Consider the following 15,965-nt stretch of genomic DNA (forward strand, 5'->3'; position numbering starts at 1 on the left):
AGAGGGTGCCCTTTTAGGGGTTTAAAGCCCACATGATTACCAACATATAACTACCTTTGATTCGACAAACCACTGGACCATTTGTGATTTATCGCAAAGTCAATCGTTAATTACGACGGATTGACTTTTAAGCTAAACTAAGCAAAAACTAAGCCATAAAAGGGTAGACACACTTACAGAAGCTTGGTGCACGACTTAGAATGTTAGAAGAGTGCTTGAGAGCTCCAGAGATGGTCAAGAGAGCAGATTTGAGGTGTGGTAAACATTGGTGCAATGTATGTCCTTTTATAGTGAAAATTTGGACTTAGGATCATTACACATCACCCTACCATGGAGCATGGATGTTCAGCAGGTGGCCCTGGGTGCTAGGGGTCATGTAGAGGGCGCCCATGCTTCATTTATTGCTCAAATGATCGTTCACAAGTTCAAGCAACAAGTCTGTCCAAAGTTTCTGCATCTGGGACTTATACGCGGCCCGCATTAGGATTCAGCAACTCACACGCGGGCCGCATGGATCCTAATGTCAGAAAACGTATCTTCCTCTGGCGCGCAGCCCGCATTAGCTCTACCTTAATCTTAACGTGGCCCGCCTGAGGGTTAATTATCAAGATTTTCAAATCTTTTGTAATGATTAGCCTGACCTTTCGGTTTCGAAGGGGTAACTTTGCGATTTGGCCCTCGATTATTTACAATTAAGGGCCTCGTAACTTCTACCAGCACTGTTAAGTCCCCGGTTAGTTTAATTACCATCCGAAAAACCTTATTGTTGACGCTTTTAACCCCTCTCATACGAATTTGATCATAACTTTCTCGTTTTAAAACGGAACTTCACGAAATGTATATAGTATATTCTAGTGAGCGTATTTTACTGTTACAAAGCCTCAGGTTCGTCAAAGGGTCACTCAGAGGTATAAATTAAACATGTTGACACAATTAACCCCTGTAGCTTGTAATCTCTCATTTTCTCCCGCGTTTCGCTCCGTACGATCCATGATTTATTCGTTTGAAGGTACGAGCATCATTTAGGGTTACTATACAGTATATTTACCCTTCGTTGACATTTATAACCCTCGAATTTACATACTTTCAAGGTTTGTCAACTTTAGTCCTTTATTTAATATTAAATGCCACGTGTAAACTCATGACACGTGTTAACACATTATTGGACACAAAATTTCGAGGTGTTACAGCCGCGCGTTGCGGCGGCGTCATACGCGAAATGAAAACATATAGACTACAATCAAACAAACTCGTTTTCGAACTAAATTTATGTCAAATCGTATGATAACTCAGATTTATACCTTCGAATCAAAACGTATTACATTTGGCCCGATTTGTTTCCAAATAGAATTTACGTCAAATCGTACTCCAATTCAAAACATACATAATAAACATTTTATAATTGACCTAGCTCATTTTTAGACAAAAATTATGCTAAAGCGTAGACGAACTCGAATTTTATACCGACATGTCCATAAAAATAAAAACTTAAGAAATTAGTTTTAGGGTAAGCTTGAAACTTTAGAAAGATGAGAGGGTCAAAATGACATTTTCAAAGTTCAGAGGGTTACCTCTGACATTATAGCAACGTTTGGGGGTAGAATGGGTTACATATCAAAAGTTTGAGGGTTAAAGAGAAGTTAGAATGTATGGGGGCCATTATGTCAAGTTGGAAAGTATGAGAGTCATTTTTATCAAATTAGAAATTTTAGCAGTGAATTTTATATATTTAGAAAAGTTAAGGGGTGATTTTTGTCAAAGGCTAATGGCAATATTGTAATTTATGGAAACTTGAGTGGTTGTTTTGTCGATGGCATATGCCACCAACATTTCTCTTTAATATTATCCACTATATAAATAAGCAACATCTTTAAGCTTTGGGTAGTTGTATCCTTTAGCTTTAGGTGGTTTTCAAAAAAAAAAAAAAAAAAGAGAATTTTACTTTTCAACCCAATTCTTTCTATTTGTTAAAATTTATCTTACAAAATTGATTTTGTTCACCTTAAAGCCAAAACTTTTCTTCTTTTACAATTTAACCTCACAATTTTTCTACTTTTCATCTTTCGCAAATTTTCGATTTACGTTTCGTACTAAATTTTACGAGTTACCACGGAGCAACGTGCTTGCGTGGTTCCACGTTTTTACGTTTTGTTCCTAATTTTGCGAGTTAACACGGCACAACGTCCATGCGTAGTTCATGGTTTTTACGTCTATTGTTTTTCATCTTACAGGTTCGTCACAATGCGTGGGGCATTGATCAACTTAGTTATTAAAACACTATAAAGAAGCAACATATCTATGCATATATGTGTTGTAATCTTGGCTTTTGGGGGTTTCAAAGAAAAAATGGTTATGTATATGGTTGTTGAAACCTTGGCTTTAGGGGTTTTTCAATAAAAAATTGATTTTTTTACTTTTAACCCAAAACTTTTTATCTTTTGCAATCCATCCTCATAACTTTTTTTACTTTCAACTTTGGTCCTTTATAGTTTTCATTTTCCGCAAATTTTTCGCTTTATGCTTCGTTCTAAATTTTGTGACTTAACACATCGCAACGTGCGTAATTGGTTTAACGTTTTTACGTTTCGTTCTAAATTTTACGAGTTTACACGACTCAGCGTGCGTGTGCGGGTGAACGTTTTTACATTGTCTATTTTTTCCCCGTTTGACAGGTTCAACATAACGTGCGGGTCCTAAATCGACTTAGTTATAATTAAAGAATCCCCGCCGCATTGCGGCGGGTCGTAATTCTAGTTTATATAATTTGAGTAGATAAAAACAAAATGGAAATGTGCTCTGGTGGTTTATGTGTCACATTATGAAGAGGTTGGGAGTTCGATCCATACCCTCTCTATTTTTTTTTCAAACAGTGTTTTGGATTTATGTGATGATACTCACATATAACTATATAATCTTTTTCTCAAGATGATACTAATATTTGACTTGCTAAAACTAAATTAGTTACACATAATTTTAAATTTATTGATTTAATATATCATAAAAACAAAGGTTCGTCCCTATATTTTTTAAATTGAAACCAACACCCCTTATTCTTTAAGTAAGTATTTATGTCTAATTAACCATATTAATGCCTAATTACTTTTAAGACTTTACGTCGCTATCTAAATTTACTTTCATGACTCTACACCGCAATATACGAAACATACTCTTTTTATCTATGTCTAATTACGTTAATATCGCAAACGTAACAAGGGTGACAGTAAAAAACACGTAACGTCACGTGCAAACACCACACATTAATGCCATCATCGTACACTGTAGCCGCAATGCCTATATAGGTTACACCGAGTTAGATCGGATACATCGAAACACTTTATATGGTTAATGCATCACATAACATGTAGCCATATAAAAACAACTAAGATGTCGCCGCCACAACGCACGGCTATGGCAACAATCTAGTGTAGATTGAAACCATTACTTAAACCTCTGTCTAAACAACAATATCCTCACCTGTCTCAACAAAATCAATATCATGGTAGAACCAACATATATCATCCTCCAAGCTCCATCTCAATCAATCATATCTAGTAAATCTCACAAATAACAAAGCTACTTGTGAGGGTCTGGAGGGGGGGGGGTGATGTAGGCAAACCATATCTCCATCTCTAGGGATAGAGAGACCACTTCCAGAGAGACCCTCGGCACTAGTAACAAATGACAGTAAAAAAAAGGCCTCAACATATAGACATAAACGACAACCAAATAACAGACATAAGGTTGTGGATGAGTAACATAGTAATAGTAAAGTATAAACAAGTATAGAAGTCATAAGACCACATATAGACATAGATGCAAAAAGGTACTCACATGCAAAGTCTACCTCAGGTTTAGGAACTCTAAGCCCCATACAATCAAGCTCCCCCCCCCCCCACCACCACCTTTTAAAAGTCCTTAACCTTAATCCCACGTCTCCATAGACCCCTATCGTGTACCATGCCCTTAGAGAGGTGTAACTCTAATAAATCATGTTTAATCCGCTCATCCCAAGTCATTTTGGGTATACCTCTACTCATCCTCCCATCCAGAGTCAAGGATTCCACTGCTCTAACCGGCGCTATCAATTGTCTCCTCTTCACATGTCAAAACCATCTCAATCTCCCTTCCTGTATCTCATCCAATATGCTACCCACTCCTAACCTTTCCCCTGAGAACCTCGTTTCTTATCCTATCTAACCTTGTATACACACACATCCATCTTAACATCCTCATCTCTGCTACCTCCATCTTGCACGCCTCTGTCTTCTTGATGGCCCAACACTCTACTCCATACAACATAATCGGTTTAACCGTAACCCTATAAAATTTCCTCTTTAATTTAGTTGGAAACCTCCTATCGTACTGATGTGCGTGAAGTGTGTTATATTTTTAGATATATATTTAAGCCCTTTTTACACTTTTAGCCAAGTTTTAAATTTATAAAACACGATATTTACTAACACTAAACACACATATGGGCAAGTGCACCCATCGTGGACGTAGTATAGTGTTGGTAAGATACCGAGGTCGTCCAAGGACACAAGAGCTTTTAATACCGGTTTATCCTCAACGTCTAATCAAATCAAAAAGTTAGAAAAATGTTTTAAACTAAGAAAAATAAAAACTAACTAAATGCTGAAAAAGAAAATAAAATAAAAACAGATAGACAAGATGAATCACTTGGATCCGACACGTGTATTAGTATAACCTTTGATTATTTTCGCACTTTTGCACTTGTTTAAGAGATTATCTTAGTTATTGTAGTAGGCCCCTCTTTTGAAGGCGACGTTACCCTCAACCCAGTAGTTTGAGTCAGCAAGGATACAATCCTAAAGGGTCGGATTATTGAAAGATAATGAATTAAGTTATTAATGCAAATTATGGTAGGCCCCGCTTTTGGCGGTGACGTTACCCTCGGCTAAGTAGTCTGAGTCAGCAGGGATACAGTCCTAAATAGCCGGGTTATAGTATTAATAGTAGTTAGCTTATGAGGGGGTCAAAGAGTTTGGATCCCCGCCATCCAATACCTATGGGCATTGAAGGAGATCCTACTAAATTTGACCCAGGTCCCAAGCAGGACCTCTAAACGCTGAACAAGGGCAAGACCTTTACCAAACCGTTCCCTTAACCCCCGACCAGGTAGCCAACATACCTCCATATAGACCGTGGAGATATGAATGGTGAAAATCTTTTATTTTATATAGACAGTAAAATAATGCCAAGACACCACGGACAAACGATAAGGAAAGATCACCTTCAACATAAGTAACTAGTTATTAAAGTCATTAATACAAAACCAAATAAAAAGTGCAAAAGATTAAAAATAAAAAGTATTATACTAAACACTTGTCTTCACCAAGTGATGTAAGAGACTTAGGCAAACATGGCCTTGATTGTCAAGAACTCTTACGATCAATCTTGGATCCCGAGACGACTCACACACTCTATGATGGACAATGGATGATGGTGGTGGATGATGGTGTTATGGTGGTGGTGGGTGGTGGATGAAGTGTGAGAGAGGTGGTGTGCCAAGGGATGAGAGAGAATGAAGCCAAGCTCCTCTATTTATAGGCTGAACAGAACGCTGGACACGGCCCCGTGTTCGCTGAACACGGCCCCGTGCCCGTCTGACATTCTCTCTCTTCATTAATTGTAATTGCGAATTACAATTAATGCGCCTGCTGTACTTTCAACACGCCCCCGTGTCCGCTGGGCACGGCCCCGTGGTGAGCAATGGAAGCTTCTACTGGTTTGTCTTTTCTGCTGCTTCCTGGGCACGCCCCCGTGTTCACTGGACACGGGGCGTGTTCAGGCTCTGTTCTCTTCTCTTTGTCTTGGGAGGTGCCGTTGAGGGTCCGGGCAGTTTACTTTTGTTCCTTTTCTTGTATTTATGGTAGAATTAGTGGTCTTTTTGCTTCTTTTGTGATTTTGAGCTCATTTCATCCTGAAAATACAAAAGGAAGACAAAAACACTCTTTTTCCAACATTAGTACTTAAAAAGGGTTAGTTTTATGCCTTAAATGATGTGTTTTATATGTTGCATTTTACACACATCAAATACCCCCACACTTGAACTTTTGCTTGTCCTCAAGCAAAACTCTTTTAATGTGGCTTACACTCCCAAATGGAATAGGTAGAAGAGAAGTTTCTTTTAACTTGTCCTAGAGTGTCGGGAATCCAAGGTTTGTATAGGTTCTATTTTTACCTTATTTACAATCTTATTCGTCATGGTTTATTTTGAACTTTTCATAAGATAAACTACTTATTTGGGCATAGCATGCCTTATTAAAATTCCATTTATATACAAGTTCACATACCTCACGGGAGATCACTCAATCACTCGGCCGAGGGTGTATATTTAAGTGAATCGCTCGAGAGCGGCACGGATTTACATTTTCCATATGCTTGCCAAGCGATCAATCCTCCTCCTTTTTAACTTTTTACCTTTGTAAATATCAAGAGGTCTTTTGGGGTGAAGGCTTGGGTTTAAAGGTGGGTGGTTGGTTAGTGGTTAGTAAAAAGGGTGAAAATCGTAACAAATGTCGGTTTTCGTGAAATACCTTTTTTTTTTCGGTGACATTTATTTTTGAAGTATTTCTCCAAACAAGCTTTTTGTAGCTTATGTTTGTTTTTACTTCATATATATATATATAATTTTTTTTTTTTTTTTTTTTTTGTCACGTAAAGGTATGTTTATGAAAAACCGAGTTTGTCACTAAAATAAAGGTGAAAAAATGAAAAAGGTTTTTGGTGGGTAGAAAATTGTTTTGGGGGTAATGAAATGAAAGGTTTAGGCTCAAAGGGGTTTTCTAGGGGGGTTTTGGGTAGGTAAAAAAAAAATAATGGTTTTGAAAGAAAAATAGTTAGTCCTAATGCCTCCATCATTTACTTACTTGGGTTTAAGTTGGTAAGGACCGGGAATGTATCGTCGTGGCAAGTTCTAGATTTGTAAAGACCGAGCGGCTATTCACACAAGAAACGAAAAATGAGCATTTAATCTAAGTATGTGTATTTTTATGCTCAATAAAGGCTCAAAACTCACTTTTTGTGGGAATGGGTTTTTAATGTGATCAAGCATATATAATCGAATTTTAGCTAGACTTGTTATACCGTTTCATAATTTTCTTATGTTAGTTCTTTTTATCACGACGCTATCGGTTGTAAGTTTGTAAAAATATAACCCTTTTATAACTTGTTATTCCCAACTTAAACTAAGACAAGTAAATAAAATAAAAAATTGAAAAAGTTTTTGAAAAAATTTGGGGTGTTTAGCGGTTCCAATAGAGTTTTGTGTAAGGCTTGTTTTAGGATTTTGCAAAATTCCAAGGTTTTAGCATCCCCCCCACACTTAAATTACACATTGTCCTCAATGTGTCCAAAAATAGAGTTTTTGGTTGATTAGAATATGTAAAAGTGTGTTTAAAAACAAAGATTTGTGTTACTGGCGCTCTGGACACGGCCCCGTGTTGACCGGGCACGACCCCGTGGTCAAGTGCCAGTAACAAAAATTATAGAAATGAAACAGAAGCCTGGACACGGGGGCGTGTTCGCTGAACACGGCCCGTGTCCAGTTACCTGAACTGGGTGATTTCCTGCAGGGGGCTCAGCACGGGGCCGTGTTGGTTGGGCACGGCCCGTGTGGAGCCTTCTGTTTTGGAGATTTTTGTCGGTTTGTTCTGTTCTTCTGCATGGTTCCATTTTTTTCTCGTTCCCTTTTTCATCCATTACCACCATGAGTGTGATTTATTCTGCAAAAACTAAAAGATTAAACTAAACTAAGGATAGGTCCGCGGAATGCCTCCGTGGTGCGCCACGTTTATAAGGGTCCTTGGCTAGACCCAATTCCCGGTCACACGTCATTTGATTGGGGTGCCTTGCCTCCCAAGTTACACCGTCGGAGAGCGGCATCCAAGCTTGAGTCGATAACCTTCATGTAGTGGATCGGGTCGTCATCCTCTATTCTTTTCCCAACTCCGAATTTTACCTCATCGTCCCCATATCTCAAAGTTAGTGTCCCGTCATTCATGTCCACCACTGCTTGTGCGGTGGCAAGGAAAGGTCTCCCTAGAATAAGAGGGACCTCGGTGTCTTCCTCCATGTCGAGTATGACAAAGTCAACAGGATAAACGAATCTGCTTACCCTTACCAAGACATTTTCGATGACACCTTGCGGGAACTTGACCGATCGATCCGCGAGTTGTATGCTTATTTTTGTGGGGCTTGTGGTTCCCAAGCCAAGCCTTTTGAACATTGAAGAGGGCATGAGATTAATGCTAGCTCCTAGGTCGGCCAAGGCATTGCGAACGGGAGATTCCCCTATTGAGCACGGAATCGTGAAACTTCCGGGATCGATCTTTTTTTGGGGTAGTTTATTGAGTACGAGGGCAGAGCATTCTTCGCCTAAATTAACTAATTGCAAATTTTCAATTTTCTTTTTATGTGTAAGGAAGTCCCTCATAAATCTAGAGTATTTGGGCATTTGTGTTAGGACTTCGATAAAAGGAATATTGACATGCAATTGCTTTAGCAAACTTTCGAATTTTGCGAATTGTTCGTTGGTTTTCTGACGAATTAACCTACCGGGGTACGGAACCCGAGGAGCCTTGGTAGGCTCTGTTGATGGGGGAGGGTCCTTCTCTTGCAGATTTGTTGGTGTTGATTCTTCCGCGGTTGGAGGTACTTCTGCAGGCCCTACGGTCCGGTTTCGTAGCGTGATGAGGTGAACTTGCGCCTTCGGGTTGGTTTCGGTATTGCTGGGTAATGCGCCTTGTGGTCTTTCGGAAAAATTTTGAGCTAGTTGATTTATTTGTTTTTCTATGTTTTGAATGCTAGCCTGTTGATTCCTAAAGTTAGATTCTAATTGTAGGAATCTTTCCGAATTTTTCTTGTCAGTGTCAGAGACGAGGCGAGATATAGTATCTTCGAGCCTTTCTCTTCCACTTTGTTGTTGAGTGAAATTTTGTGACTCATTTCTTGATTGCTGAAAGTTTGTTCGTTGTGGTTGTTGGTTACTACTATTGCCGGGCTCCCTCCAACCAAGGTTTGGGTGGTTTCGCCATCCTTGGTTGAAGGTCCCCGTTGGAGGACCCGACGGCCTAGGTCTATTGTCAATGTAGTTTACCATTTCTTGTTGATCGTCCGTTTCTTTCATGCAACTCCAATTTTCATGTGACCCACCACACCCCTCACAAGCCATAACCGAGACTGTTTTTGTCATTTCTAGTTTTTTTATTTTTGAAGAAAGGGCCTCGATTTGGGCTTGTAGAGAGGTGCTTTCGTCCACCTTATGGGCGCCCGGGGCGATAGTTTTATTTCCCCGGGGAGTGTGCCATTGAAAATTGGTTTGAGCAATTTCCTCAATTTGATTATATATTTCGTGTGGGCGTCGATTACCTAAAAGTCCCCCGGAGCTAGAATCAAGTGTCTGCCTAGTATGTGGCAACAACCCATTGTAGAAAGTGGATACTTGTTGCCATATTGCGAGGCCGTGATGGGGACATTTGCGTAATAGCTCCTTGAACCTTTCCCAAGTTTCATATAAGGATTCCCCGTCCTCTTGTGAGTATGTGTTAATTTCAGCCATTAATTTAGCAGTTTTAGAAGGAGGGAAATACTTATATAGAAATTTTTGGGCTAGTTCATCCCAGGTGTTTACCGATCCAGCTGGGAGGGTGTTGAGCCAAGCTTTCGCTCGGTCTTTTAGTGAGAATGGAAACATACGAAGGCGGATGGCGTCGTTTGATGCTCCATTGATCCGAAATGTATCACATATTTCTAAGAAATTAGTTATATGTAGATGGGGATCCTCGTCCGCGAGCCCGTGAAAGGTTGCGGAGTTTTGGAGCATTTGTATCAAGTGCGGTCGAAGTTCGAAGTTATTGGCTTCGACATTCGGGGCATTGATAGCGGCGCCGAGATTACCTACGGTGGGCCGTAAGTAATCCATGAGGGTACGTTGGTCCGCCATTGGGGTTGGGTCACCCGAAACTTTCTCTTGGTTTTTGGCTTTTAACCTTTTTCTGAGAAAGCGTTCGGGTTCTTCTAATGGTTCCTTTATGTCTTTATTGGAACTGGAGCTCATACACTACGCGAGGTTGGCGTCGGGTTCCAAGTCCTGCAATAAAAACAGAAAAGAATGTTGGTCAGAAGGTTCACCACGGCCCCGTGTCGAGCGAACGCGGCCCCGTGGTCGGAGATACAGTGGTTGTTTTTCAGATCCCAGTTACTGGAAGTTGGACACGACCCCGTGTTGCACCGACACGGCCCCGTGGTCAGCCTCCTGTTAACTTTGAAAAACAAAAACTGCCAGTGACGTTGCTGAGCACGGCCCGTGTCCGACCAGGCACGGCCCCGTGCTGAGCTCTGCAGAAGCTGAAAAAATCTAAAAAAAAAATCCTAAAAAATTAAAAAAAATAAAAAGATGATTAGGCCGTTGATTCCTAACTTTCTTAAAATCCTTGTGTCCCCGGCAACGGCGCCAAAAACTTGATGTGCGTGAAGTGTGTTATATTTTTAGATATATATTTAAGCCCTTTTTACACTTTTAGCCAAGTTTTAAATTTATAAAACACGATATTTACTAACACTAAACACACATATGGGCAAGTGCACCCATCGTGGACGTAGTATAGTGTTGGTAAGATACCGAGGTCGTCCAAGGACACAAGAGCTTTTAATACCGGTTTATCCTCAACGTCTAATCAAATCAAAAAGTTAGAAAAATGTTTTAAACTAAGAAAAATAAAAACTAACTAAATGCTGAAAAAGAAAATAAAATAAAAACAGATAGACAAGATGAATCACTTGGATCCGACACGTGTATTAGTATAACCTTTGATTATTTTCGCACTTTTGCACTTGTTTAAGAGATTATCTTAGTTATTGTAGTAGGCCCCTCTTTTGAAGGCGACGTTACCCTCAACCCAGTAGTTTGAGTCAGCAAGGATACAATCCTAAAGGGTCGGATTATTGAAAGATAATGAATTAAGTTATTAATGCAAATTATGGTAGGCCCCGCTTTTGGCGGTGACGTTACCCTCGGCTAAGTAGTCTGAGTCAGCAGGGATACAGTCCTAAATAGCCGGGTTATAGTATTAATAGTAGTTAGCTTATGAGGGGGTCAAAGAGTTTGGATCCCCGCCATCCAATACCTATGGGCATTGAAGGAGATCCTACTAAATTTGACCCAGGTCCCAAGCAGGACCTCTAAACGCTGAACAAGGGCAAGACCTTTACCAAACCGTTCCCTTAACCCCCGACCAGGTAGCCAACATACCTCCATATAGACCGTGGAGATATGAATGGTGAAAATCTTTTATTTTATATAGACAGTAAAATAATGCCAAGACACCACGGACAAACGATAAGGAAAGATCACCTTCAACATAAGTAACTAGTTATTAAAGTCATTAATACAAAACCAAATAAAAAGTGCAAAAGATTAAAAATAAAAAGTATTATACTAAACACTTGTCTTCACCAAGTGATGTAAGAGACTTAGGCAAACATGGCCTTGATTGTCAAGAACTCTTACGATCAATCTTGGATCCCGAGACGACTCACACACTCTATGATGGACAATGGATGATGGTGGTGGATGATGGTGTTATGGTGGTGGTGGGTGGTGGATGAAGTGTGAGAGAGGTGGTGTGCCAAGGGATGAGAGAGAATGAAGCCAAGCTCCTCTATTTATAGGCTGAACAGAACGCTGGACACGGCCCCGTGTTCGCTGAACACGGCCCCGTGCCCGTCTGACATTCTCTCTCTTCATTAATTGTAATTGCGAATTACAATTAATGCGCCTGCTGTACTTTCAACACGCCCCCGTGTCCGCTGGGCACGGCCCCGTGGTGAGCAATGGAAGCTTCTACTGGTTTGCCTTTTCTGCTGCTTCCTGGGCACGCCCCCGTGTTCACTGGACACGGGGCGTGTTCAGGCTCTGTTCTCTTCTCTTTGTCTTGGGAGGTGCCGTTGAGGGTCCGGGCAGTTTACTTTTGTTCCTTTTCTTGTATTTATGGTAGAATTAGTGGTCTTTTTGCTTCTTTTGTGATTTTGAGCTCATTTCATCCTGAAAATACAAAAGGAAGACAAAAACACTCTTTTTCCAACATTAGTACTTAAAAAGGGTTAGTTTTATGGCTTAAATGATGTGTTTTATATGTTGCATTTTACACACATCAGTACAATACCCCAGTTGCTACTCTCCACCTACACCATCCAAGCTCCATCTCAAGAAAACCCAAACAACAACAACAGGCATCTTAAACCTTATCCAACTCAACAAAACCCATATGGGAAGTTGCTAACATTGTCTAGCCCATCTTAACCATTATTTCCTCTTATAGTTAGTAACACATTCTTCAGATTTCACGTAACTTAAGTCGCACAAAGATCTTGATAACTTAGATCTTTCCTTCAATCAATTATCCGACAAAGTCCCATTCAATGGACGACCGAAGGATCTCAAGTTTTCAATCACTTTTGTCTTTAACCTAAAACCTATAACATATATGTGTTAACTCACCATATGTGTTATCTTCAACATTTGAGATTATTAAATCCTTATATTAGATTTTAAAAAATATAATAATCTTTCACCTAATTTAATATACTTTACAAATAATTTGTTATCCAAGTTATTGATGCAGGAGCATATCAGCATATCTTATATTTTATTTAAAATTTGAATTTCCTATTTTATCTTTTTCATAGTTATAAATTAGGGTCTAGGTTAATTGTTTATTCAGTTTTTGATTGATTATTGAATAGAAAGAACTTTGTTCTTGAACCTTTGGTTCGTTTTCTGTATCAGTTATCTTACCTAAATTGAGGGATGAGCATGGTATTAGATCATCGGTATCAAATAAATACCGGTATTAAAAGTACCTGTACCTAAAAACTCGAAAAAATGAGTCTCAGTACCATTATCAAATATACTGTCGTGCCCAAAAAATGAAAAAATAGGTACCGGTACCGAATATAACCGGTACGATACCAAATGCATAGGTTATTTGTTATCCAAGTTATCTTGTTGAGCACGCAAAAGATGAGCTGAAAAGGCAATAATCAAACAATCCGTTGGGCCATGGCGATGGAAGCTTACACCTCCAAATACCCGGACAAAATCCATACAGACCTCCTCTCCGACGCTAGACAAACTTGCTACAAGGTATCATTCGGTTTATTCAATTCACTTGCAAAATAACAACAAATCTTTCATATCCAATCAACCGTCACAATTTCCCTAATTAACAGGCTCGCGATGCGTTCTACGCTTGTCTAGAGAAAGAATCGCACATCAAAGCGAATGAAATTGCTGCAGTAGGTCTGCTGTATCCTGTTCAATGCAAGAAAACGAGAGAATTTTACGAGAAAGTCTGTCGCCGTACTTGGGTAATTGTTTGTTTAACTAAACCCTAATTTGTTTTAATACTGATTTCATAGTTAGGGTTATTGTTGGTGACTACGCAGTTAATGCGGTAAAAAATCCGGAGTGAATTTCAAGTATTGTACTTTATTTTTATATCCCTGTTCAAAATTGACAAGTTTTGCCCTTTATGTTTTCATATCATACACGTTTTGTCCTTTAAGCCTAACGCAGTTAGTTTTTTCAGTTAAATTTGGTCATATGCTTTGCACACGAGGGCATTTTTGTCAATTCAAAGGTAAGTTCAACTGCAGTTTTACAACTCAAAGCTTCTGCAACCTTTGAATTGACAAAAATGCCCTCATGTGCAAAGCACATGACCAAATTTAACTGAAAAAACTAACTGGGTTAGGCCTAAAGGACAAAACGTGTATGATATGAAAACATAAAGGACAAAACTCATCAATTTTAAACATAAAGGACAGCGCCTGAAAATGAGTATAAAGATAAAGGACAATCCTTGAAATTCACTCAAAAATCCGATATCGGTTATCGCGGTGGGATATCATGTTGAATTTATATATATAACAATTTAACGCTAACATTAGGAACTGATTAAGACTTAAAACACTAACAATTAAGACTTAAAACACTAATATCAGCAATAAGAAGAAAGAGGAATGGTAGAACTAAGAAGAAATGTACTGATATCGAGGAAAACGGTGATATATTGGTCAAATATCATTTAAATATCGACGATAATTTCGGTACTGATATTCTGACTGATGTTTTGCACTGATATCTCACCGGGGGACTAATAACCGATATATCAATGATATATCGCGATATTAACTGCTTAGGTTGGTGATTGGTGGAGTTTAAATATTTGAATTGGTGATGTGTTTTAGGTGACGCATTTTGAAAGGAAATATTGTACTAAGAAGAGGGCTCTTCAGACGCTTTTAGATGATAATGAATCCAAGAAGGCCGCAGGCGTCTATGTTTAAATCGTAGAATTGAGAGTATGATTTAGTTATGTGTTGGATACTTGGATTTTATCATGATGAGTTATGATATATGCATGTGTAAAGGGATTGGATAAGGTGCTAATGATTACTTGAAAACCGAATATGTTGCTTGATTGGAATGTTATGTACTTGCATATCTGTCATATAATTCGATATTCGCTGATGAATGATGTCGTCTAACTAGGGTTTGGATGAAGATTTCTTGTGAAAGTAATTAGTATGTGCATTAGTTTGTGGTTTTGGGAGGGTATGTAGGTTATGAATAACGAACGGGTCGATTTAGGTTGTGCTTTATCTCAGACTAGGCATACCAAAAAACTTAGCTAAATGGAGAACCGGTTGAATTGGTTGTATCGCATGAAGTTTATACATAAATCATAGAGTAAATTCCCATTTTAGTCCTTGAGTTTTTGTCCAAATTGCCATTTTAGTCCAAATAGTTATTGTTTCTCCTCTGGGTCTCTGACTTTTCCTTTTTCTTGCCATTTTGATCACATTGCCTAACTTAGTATAAAAAGCAGGTTATAATCAGGGGTATTTTTGGCATTAAATTTTTATGAGGTTTATAAATTATGTTGTAAAGTGTAAACTACCCCTGGTTATCACTACACAATAGTTATGCCAAAAATCCCCCTGGTTATAGAGTTAGGCAATGTGATCAAAATGGCAAGAAAATGGAAAAGTCAGGGACCCAGAGGAGAAAAAAAAACTATTTGGACTAAAATGGCAATTTGGACCAAACCTCAAGGACTAAAATGGCAATTTACTCTAAATCATAAATCATTTTTGTTGAAATATTTGGATTTTTTATCCTAATTGATGCATTGATCATTTAGAAGAAGTTAATGGAAGATAAGTGTTTACAGGTTGAACCATCCCGATCTTGCTCGTTTGACCCGTTATCCAACCCTATGACCTGGTCATCTTGCAATCTCTACATGTTAACTTTACCCTTTGACTTATATAAATATTGGTTCCAGTTAGATAAAGATGAGTATATACAAACAAATATATTGAAATTGTCCTCTGCCAATTTGGTTGTTTAATTTCTGAGTTTTTTACTTTTTGTATACAATTGAAACTGTGTGTTCAACATGTTGTTTTATGTTTGTAAGGACCCCCTACTGACCTACTGTAGGAATAAATAATCTCAAAAGTCAAAACTCATTTTAATTATCATAATCTCATTTGGGTGTGTTAACATTACTATTTCTAACAATTACAATAATTGCCTTTGAACCGGATTTGTATAGTTTACTTTTTCATACCTGATTTGGTGCAGGATTACCCTGATGCAGAATCTGAAATCGAAAAAGAAACGATCAAGAGCAAAGGAGAAGACCTCAATATAGTTGTATAGGTAGCTCACCAATTTCATACCCGCGTTATATTTTTCATTCCAAAACCTTTAATCAGAATTTGAGAGAAAGTCGTTAAAATAGTCATTTTTGGTGCGTATATTATATCTTATTATATGTTTATAGTCAATGGATACGTGAGTCCATAGTCGTGTATCTATGTTAACTCTCTTACCTGTTTGACATAAAATAATTAACCAGTTTATATTATAG

General features: G+C 38.6%; 1 protein-coding gene and 1 non-coding gene across 4 annotated transcripts; both read left to right on the forward strand.

The window, feature by feature from the left end:
* The first annotated feature begins 9,482 nt into the window (after positions 1 to 9,482).
* On the forward strand, positions 9,483 to 9,589 carry LOC118483596. The gene has a single exon (XR_004870883.1). It is a non-coding gene; the product is annotated as a small nucleolar RNA R71 (small nucleolar RNA).
* Positions 9,590 to 12,999: 3,410 nt separating this feature from the next.
* Positions 13,000 to 15,882, forward strand: LOC110886664. Of its 3 annotated transcripts, none has more exons than XM_022134496.2 (4): positions 13,008 to 13,168; positions 13,255 to 13,392; positions 14,275 to 14,388; positions 15,677 to 15,882. In XM_022134496.2, the coding sequence occupies exons 1-3, from the start codon at positions 13,085 to 13,087 to the stop codon at positions 14,371 to 14,373; spliced, it is 321 nt and encodes a 106-aa protein (XP_021990188.1). In that variant the 5' UTR covers positions 13,008 to 13,084; the 3' UTR covers positions 14,374 to 14,388; positions 15,677 to 15,882. The 3 variants fall into 3 exon arrangements, with proteins under 3 accessions (XP_021990190.1, XP_021990188.1, XP_021990189.1); XM_022134497.2 differs by having other exon boundaries at positions 15,693 to 15,839; XM_022134498.2 differs by lacking the exon at positions 14,275 to 14,388 and having other exon boundaries at positions 13,000 to 13,168.
* The last annotated feature ends 83 nt before the right edge of the window (positions 15,883 to 15,965 follow it).

The sequence above is a fragment of the Helianthus annuus genome, chromosome 10 (assembly GCF_002127325.2).
Source record: "Helianthus annuus cultivar XRQ/B chromosome 10, HanXRQr2.0-SUNRISE, whole genome shotgun sequence".
Classification (NCBI taxonomy): Eukaryota; Viridiplantae; Streptophyta; class Magnoliopsida; order Asterales; family Asteraceae; genus Helianthus; species Helianthus annuus.